At 43.5% G+C, this 8,510-nt stretch overlaps 1 protein-coding gene across 1 annotated transcript in view; it reads left to right on the top strand.

Annotated features, from left to right (window-relative positions):
* Positions 1 to 2,220: 2,220 nt before the first annotated feature.
* Positions 2,221 to 8,510, top strand: part of LOC142367790 (tropomyosin alpha-1 chain-like) — a 40,204-nt gene continuing 33,914 nt past the window's right edge. Inside the window, exons 1-2 of the mRNA XM_075449808.1 lie at positions 2,221 to 2,434; positions 2,798 to 2,923. Of these exons, the coding sequence (XP_075305923.1) occupies positions 2,321 to 2,434; positions 2,798 to 2,923 (240 nt within the window). The 5' untranslated portion in view covers positions 2,221 to 2,320. The remainder of the gene's footprint in view (positions 2,435 to 2,797; positions 2,924 to 8,510) is intronic.

The raw sequence follows: 8,510 nt of genomic DNA, 5'->3' as shown, positions 1-8,510 counted from the left end.
GCCACAGCCACAGAGCAGACCCCTGCCATAGAGCAGGCCCCTGCCACAGAGCAGGCCCCTGCCACAGAGCAGGCCACAGCCACAGAGCAGACCCCTGCCACAGAGCAGGCCCCTGCCACAGAGCAGGCCACAGCCACAGAGCAGACCCCTGCCACAGAGCAGGCCCCTGCCACAGAGCAGGCCACAGCCACAGAGCAGACCACAGCCACAGAGCAGGCCCCTGCCACAGAGCAGACCACAGCCACAGAGCAGGCCCCTGCCACAGAGCAGACCACAGCCACAGAGCAGGCCACAGCCTCAGAGCAGGCCACAGCCTCAGAGCAGACCACAGCCACAGAGCAGACCCCTGCCACAGAGCAGACCACAGCCACAGAGCAGGCCACAGCCTCAGAGCAGGCCACAGCCACAGAGCAGGCCACAGCCACAGAGCAGACCACAGCCTCAGAGCAGCCCACAGCCTCAGAGCAGACCACAGCCTCAGAGCAGACCACAGCCACAGAGCAGACCACAGCCTCAGAGCAGCCCAAAGCCTCAGAGCAGACCACAGCCTCAGAGCAGCCCACAGCCTCAGAGCAGACCACAGCCTCAGAGCAGGCCACAGCCTCAGAGCAGGCCACAGCCACAGAGCAGGCCACAGCCACAGAGCAGACCACAGCCTCAGAGCAGACCCCTGCCACAGAGCAGACCACAGCCTCAGAGCAGACCACAGCCTCAGAGCAGCCCACAGCCTCAGAGCAGCCCACAGCCTCAGAGCAGACCAATGCCACAGAGCAGCCCACAGCCTCAGAGCAGACCCCTGCCACAGAGCAGACCACAGGGCCTGACCAAGAGGCCACAGGGCCAGACCAAGCCACAGAGTCCATGGGGCCCCGGCCCATGGACTCACGTCTGGGCGTCCGCCAGACCACCGTCTCTTCCTGCCATGCCGTCAGAGGTCTGGGCGTCCGCCACACCACCGTCTCCTGCCGCCCGAAGCCGGTACTATTATCGCATGCCTGATCGGCCACTGCAGCCACGCCACCGGAGTTCTGGTCCCCCGACTGACCGGCTTCGAGCCCCTCCCTCCCACCCTCAGACTTTTTAGGGGCGTCTGGGATCTGCCCCTTGAGTGGGGGGCTCTGTCACGCCATGGGACTCATGTCTTGAGTTTTATGTTTTAGGTTACGTTTTGATGTTCAGTTTATGTCCAGGTTTTGCTTTTCAGTCTTGTCATTGTTTTTTCCCGTCACCATCCTCCATGCCATGCCACGACCCAGTTAAGTGCTTTATCCATGCTATGCCAAGTGTTTTGTTTTGCTCCTAGTCTTGTTAATTTTTCTTTTGATTCCACAGTTTAAGTTTGTTATCCGGCTCAGCCGTGCTTTTGTTTGAACCTTGTGTTTTGAAAATAAATCTACTTTGCTTTTTTGAATATCCGCATCCGTGTCCTTCACACCACCACACTGACAGTTATGTTGAATGACAATAAAAGAATCTAAATCTAAATCTGAACTTGAGCATTCTATGCAGTACATTAGCTAAGCATTTGGTGTCATCATCAAAATTGTGGAATCACTCAATAAAAAATAAAAAACTACGGAATCACAATGTAATTAGCATTTCTACAGCAAATACTTTCAGAATTCTAAATATGCAAATGAGTCTGCAGTTAAGAGCATGCTTACAGATCATAATGAGGTGTTTCCCCTGTCTGATTTATTGAAAACATGTCCCCGATAAGAGAGTTTCAAGTTTTGGCTGTGGAGATGATTATAAAAGTTCTTCCAGATGGTATTTATACAAAGTATGGCAAAGTTATCAGTTGTTCCTGGTCAGCTGAGTCTAAAACCTTGAAAAAAAATAAGAATTTGTAAATTGGATGAAAGTGATATTTAGTGATAAACTGCAAATCTCCATTTGACAAGAAGATGTTAACGTAACTTTAGTTTGGTGCAATGAAACCTATGAATATGACTGCCTGAAGAAATCAAATTTCAACGGTCATTGCTTTTTTGGGGGTTGCATGTCAGTTTAAAGACCAAGTGAGATGGCACTTAACGACTCTACAGTAAATACGCAGGTGTACATTTAAATAGACAAACAGACAGACAGACAGATATATAGACTTTGCATTCAGACTGTGGGGAGTGGGCAAGGGCCTAGCTATGTAGTTAAGCTGAGGGGCTTAGCAGTGGGAGTGTCTCTTTGTCTGCCATATAAATGGACTGTTTTTAATCGTTGTCAGTTTGTTTCTCCAACAGTTTATCAGGCTGTCAGGTCATCTGTCCAGTCCCCTTCTATCTTTCTCTTCTCTTTTTGCAAGAGTCCGCCAACAGCTAAAATGGAGGCTATTAAAAAAAAGATGCTAATGCTGAAATTGGACAAGGAGAATGCACTAGACCAGGCTGAACAAGCTGAGGCAGACAAGAAAGCAGCTGAAGAGAGAAGTAAACAGGTAGGTTACGTGCAATTGTGATGATACTTTTTTGTACATCACATTTACTCCTTGCTTTTACAAGTCGTCTGAATCAAGATGCATTGTTTAGACAATTACTCTGATTATATTCTAATTCTAAGCATCCCTGTCGATACAACTGTCCTGACGAGTGCAAAAGGCATCAGAGAAACCAACACATTTACTTTGTAAAAGATTATGATGGTTTATTTTTACCTTATACCTTTAAGATGAGCCTGAAAAATGCCAAATAAAATACTTTAAACTGAAATCAATGAAAGTTATTACAATATATAAATCATGACAACAAACTTTCAGATGTATACATGATTGCAAAACTTGTTTGATCTTTCACACACTCAGCTTGAAGATGAGCTTCTGCAAATGCAAAAGAAGCTGAAGGGGACTGAGGACGAGCTTGATAAATACTCTGAAGCCCTAAAGGATGCCCAGGAAAAGCTTGAGGTTGCTGACAAAAAAGCTGCTGATGTAAGTAATAAAATTCCTGTTATGGAGCAGTGTTGTTATTAATGCACAATTTGTCATTTTCATTTACCTACTATATATTTTTACCACCCAGCTGTTTAAGAGAGTGCCACAATAAATGCGTAATTAAGCAAGATGTGACAGGAGTTTGCTCTTTAGGAGAAAAAACAATTAGATGAGGAGCTCGTGTTTTTTTATTTAACATTTCAGTCATCTTACATTTAAGGCTTTTTTATTAATTTTTATACCGTTATACTAAGTATAAAGCAGCAGCACATTTAACAGAACAAAACCACACATAGACATAAGAAATTATATATACCTACGAGCAGAGACTGCACAGCAAAATCAAATCAGATCAATAATCTTTTTTCCAACTTCAGTATAGGTCCTGGGGAAAGATTGCAGAAATAAATCCTGGGCAAATAAAATGTCTTCCCATACTTTTTCTTGACATTGTATACCTGTAAATATGAATGAGATGTGTGAAGAGTAGCACTGTAGCACTAAAATTCCAGTACTTACAAAACAGATCATTCAACATGAGCATACAAAATGGAGTGGTGAGTATGAGGTTTAAATTAGCAATAAACCTTAGTGCTCTTTGGTACATATATATATAGCATTACTATAATCCACCTCAGACATGATCATAGAGGTAAAAATATATATTTAGTCTTAAAAAGATAGGGATAACTTGATTCTGAATAAAACTCTAAACATCAGTTTTCGTTTTCCTACAAGTTGCTGGAAGTGAGATGTAAAATAGAGAAAACTATTTTGTACAATTCAAGATTCAAATATAGTACATTTATGTTAAGATATGGACTGAATCACAAAGCCCTGAAAATCGGGGATAGATAATCCAGTAGCTTTGCATTTGAGGACATCATGAGTTTAGTTTTGTAGCATCCAGTGTAATTCATATCTACACTTATACGACTGCCATAAAGAGATAACTTCAAGCTGAAACACTCATAAAAGTTATGATGCATGAAGTGCAAGTCTATTTGATTCCCTGCTCCTGTGTTACATTCCATTCTCATCATGCCCTGCATGGATCCCTCGCAGCTGTTGGTCGGAGAGTCCTATTTTGATTATGATGTCCCCTGCTTAACCTTGACTGCAAGCTTAACAATGGTTGAAGTCCATTTTAGGTACATGACTCATTCCTCTCAGGTCACCACGCAGCATCTGCCAATATTGAAATAAGCACACAGTGTTCGGATTGATTTAGTCTCGCTCCTTACAGGGAATTACACTTCATTATGATTTTAAAGGTTTGTGTTAAAAATACTGTTCCCAAAAGGTTTTCTGAAGGCAGAAATGGCAGAAAAAAAAGTTAAGTAATTTCTCATTTGTTTGTTTAACAGACTTAAGTACAATATAAATGTATTTTAGTGTCTTCACTGTATGGAGCACCTGTTTTTTGTACTTGTATTTGAAACAACAACAGCCTGGACGGCCCTAATCTTTACGTATAGCACTTGAGTCCAAGCCTTCAGGAATTTTTTTCCCAAAATACAGTACATCACACTATACCCGCTTTATCCAACCTAGGGTTGCAGGGGGGCTGGAGCCTGGGAAGGGTACACCCAGGACAGGTCCCCAGTCTATCACAGGGCCACATAGACACAAATCAAACCAACAACCATCCACACTCACACTCACGCCTAGGGTCAATTTAGAGTCACCAATGAACCTAACATGCATGTTTTGGACGGTGGGAGGAAGCCTGGAGAGAGCCAACACATACACAAAGAGATTATGCAAAGTCCACAAAGAAAGGCCCCACCTGGGATTTGAACCAGGAACCTTTTTCCTGTGAGGCGATGGTGCTAACTACCATTTGAATCTCCTGTTCAGTCGTTTTCAAGTCATCACCTCACCAGAGTTTTGAATGGATAAAAATGAAATAACTATAGAGATTAATAAATAGAGGCCAACACATTGTAGCTGTGTGGTCCATGCATCTGTCATTTGAATTCAAAACAACATTGATTCAATAAAATCTTACCCCACAAATTTGCTGGAGTCAGCCACAAATATGGAACAAATAAATGTACCTATATTGTGATGTAATGGGCATCAAAAGCACTTTACAGGCCACTTTAATTGAAATTATATTGGAAAGTAAAACAATCAACAATTTAAACTTAATCTGAAATCATATAAATAATATAAATAAACCCTCACTACCTCCCACCCACCCACCTACCTCAGGGACATGGTTGAAAAACACAATACAGCTTCAGTGACCTTCAGTCTAACATATTCTTAAGTTTCATAGAAAGAGAATTCCACATTTCAATAGTAGTCTCCTGTGCTCCATGTACACGGGCTGTAGATAGTTCCAAGTATACAATGTCCATATACATAAGAAGCCATGCCCGAAGTGAAAGACAAGTGAAGACCAGCTTTTTGACCGCCGTGAACCCAGCCAGCAGGGCACGGCTATTAGACAGCAACAACCCCAGGGTAGACCAGATCATTGAGAATGAATGTGATAGGTGACGGTGGTACCACAATCCCAAATAACTTAGAGAGACTGGAGGCAACCATCCCCCAGAACACTGACACTGGGGGGCAGTCCCAGATCATGTGAAAGAAGGTGCCAACAGCATTCAAAGAGCACAGTTTACAGTGGGGATCCGAAATTAGTTTCATGGAGCAAAGCTTCTTTGGTGTCATATATGTTCTGTGAACAAAATTAAAGTGTATCTGCTGGTGATCCGGGTTTCTGGAGGCCAGCAAAATGTTAGACCAGACTTTCAGCCAATCATAATCTGTATTAAGATTTGGGATATCGGCTCTCCATGAAATTTCCACTGCCAGGGGTCTGTAAGCATGCTCGGAAATATACCAATATAGTTTGGAGACTAGACCTCTTGTGCTTCTGGCGCTACGTAGAATCTTGTCTAATGGATGTGGTGTGAGAGGAGACGGAACTCTGCAAGCTCCCAAAACAGATCTCAATTGCAGATAGAAAAAAAAGGAAGAACGTGGAATATCAAATTGTGTGCACAAATCCTGAAAGGAGTGCAAACCCATGTCTCCAAAAACAACTCCCAACGTACGAATTCCCCTCTCCCGCCAATGGTGATATTGTATGGGGCGACCATCTATCAACAGTTTGGAGTTATCAAATATAGGTGAACGAGGATGCCACTCAGCGGGGAACCCACTCATCTTCTCTATAGCCCTCCAGACAGCAATCATCTGACAGACTACTGGGCCATACGTTTCTCTGCGTTGTGCTAAAGGCACGTTAGAATACAGGAAGTCTTGAAGAGAGTACGGATGTACAAATTTCTCTTCTACAGCCCGCCAAGACACTGCAGCACTAGGCTCAAACCAGGTTACTAAAGGTCTAAGAGCAAAGGCTCAATAATAAAACTTAAAGTTCGGCAAAGATAGCCCACCTGTCAGTCCATCTCGTTGCATCGTGGTGAGCCTTATACGAGGGCGTTTGCCTTGCCAGACAAATTTAGTCACTGCAGTCTGTATCTTGCGCCAGTACTGGGCTGGGGGCGTGAGAGGAAGCATCGAGCTTATAAAGTTAACTCTGGGGAGAATATTCATTTTAATAATGGAGACTCGGCTACGCAAAGAATTGGGAAGTGAGGCCCATCTGTTTAGGTCTGTAGTGATTGTATTGAGGGTATTTTCAAAATTATGCTTCGCTGTAGTGCTGGTTGATGAAAAGATCTCAACACCCAGGTACGTAAAATGTTTGACCACTGGAATACTCGGAGGGACGGGTGCGGGTGCACAGGCCATCGCGTTGTTCAGGGGCAACAGGGCGGATTTCTGCCAATTTATTGGAAAACCAGATAACTCGCCAAATCTGTCAAAAATAACAAGTATTCGAGGAATAGATTGCGTCGCATCATCAACATACAGTAATAGATCGTCAGCATACAATGAAATGTGATGACGTGTTCCGTTGATCGAAATTGGAGACAAACGAGGCGATTGTCGAATCGTCTGGGCAAGTGGAGTTCCCACGATTCCTGAAGGCAACGTGATCCCTTCAGCTAGCTGTCACTCATGATTCCACACCTCTGTCCTTTGAAGCCCCGCCCCTCACGCCAGAAAAGTGACAAAAGTTTGAAACTGAAAAAAACCCAAAGTGACAGTGTTAAAAAAAAGGATCTGAACTGAAAACAAAATATCAGAATCTAAAAATGTAAAATCTGATAAATACATTGGAGAAAATGAAAAAAACTTTAAAGGTGATAGAGAATGGTTGAATGGGGCATTAATCCTTGTTCTGTGATGTGATATGTAGCCCAAAAAAAATTGGTTGGGTCTGTAATGGCTCAGAACCTCCCTAAAAGGCTCTCTGAAACAGCTGTTACTATGCTGGGTTTAGAATGCGTCGTTTGCCCTTATTGGCGTCGTTTCAGAGCTTATCTGGCAACCTCATTATGAAATGCAGGTAGGTGTTGGCGCTATTCGGTTGCCGTTGCTTGATTGGCTGCCCTTGCTCTCACTGAAAACAGCGAGATGAATGTAAAATGTACAAGGTGTGTACAACAATACACAGTATCCAATATACAGAGCAACAACAGTGCAGCTTCATTAGTGCAATTTTAATGATGGTAAAGTGACTGGGGCAGGTTATGAGCTGATTATGAAGTGTTCATAAGTCCAACTGCAAGGGGGAAAAAACTATTTTTGTGACGGGAGGTTCTGGTCCGAATGGACCGAAGCCTCCTGCCCGAGGGGAGTGGTGCAAATAGAGAAGGGTCAGCTGTGATCCGACCTGCTCGCCCCACAGTCCTGGAGACGTGCAGGTCATGGATAGATGGGAGGCTGCAGCCGATCACAGCTCGCTGCAGTCTGTCTGTCCCTGTCAGAACTGACCCTGTACTGAGCAAAATTCCGACTGAAGCCTGCTCGGAATCGTCACGGTGCAAGGTTTGTGAAACTGTACTCCGTGAAATGCGCAGAGCAAAGGAAAAGTCGGATGTTGTATGTACTGGGGATGCTGTTAAATATAAATAAAAGCCATTGATCGCGAACATTGCTTTCCGGGATCGTAGTCCGCTTTCACAGCCTTGGAAGGCACACCAGTTCCTGTTTCTCGCCGAAGGGGCGTGTCTGAAAGGGGGTGGCTGTGGATTTGGGTGGGGGGGGCGATTGCTGAAAAAGTGACATCACTTTTTCACAAAAACGGATTGGCACTTTTTCTGGGGGATACTCAAAAAGGGGGAGTACTTGAAACAGAGGTTCTGACACTTGCTGGCACTTCGTGTGTACTCCCCACAGCGGGGAGACTCAGAACTAACACCAAAAATGTGAAAAAGATGATTTTGATTCTCTATCCCTTTTAATTAAAAGTGAAATAAACTTTTGCTACACTTCTGTTTATTTTAAATAAAAAAAATTGTTTTACAAATTTCAAATTCAAAATCAGACTTTCAGTTTGAAAACATATTTTTCAATTTCAAATATTTTTGTTCAACCTTGAAATGACTCCATAATTTCTATGCTTTTTTCATGCATTAATTTTGTTCATTAAAGCTTTTGCGACCATCTACCTGTTTCCGCTTCCTTCGTAGTCCCAAATTTGGGTCTGCTATTG

Source organism: Odontesthes bonariensis, chromosome 18 (assembly GCF_027942865.1).
Source record: "Odontesthes bonariensis isolate fOdoBon6 chromosome 18, fOdoBon6.hap1, whole genome shotgun sequence".
Lineage (NCBI taxonomy): Eukaryota > Metazoa > Chordata > Actinopteri > Atheriniformes > Atherinopsidae > Odontesthes > Odontesthes bonariensis.
This window is presented reverse-complemented; position numbering and strand designations above follow the sequence as displayed.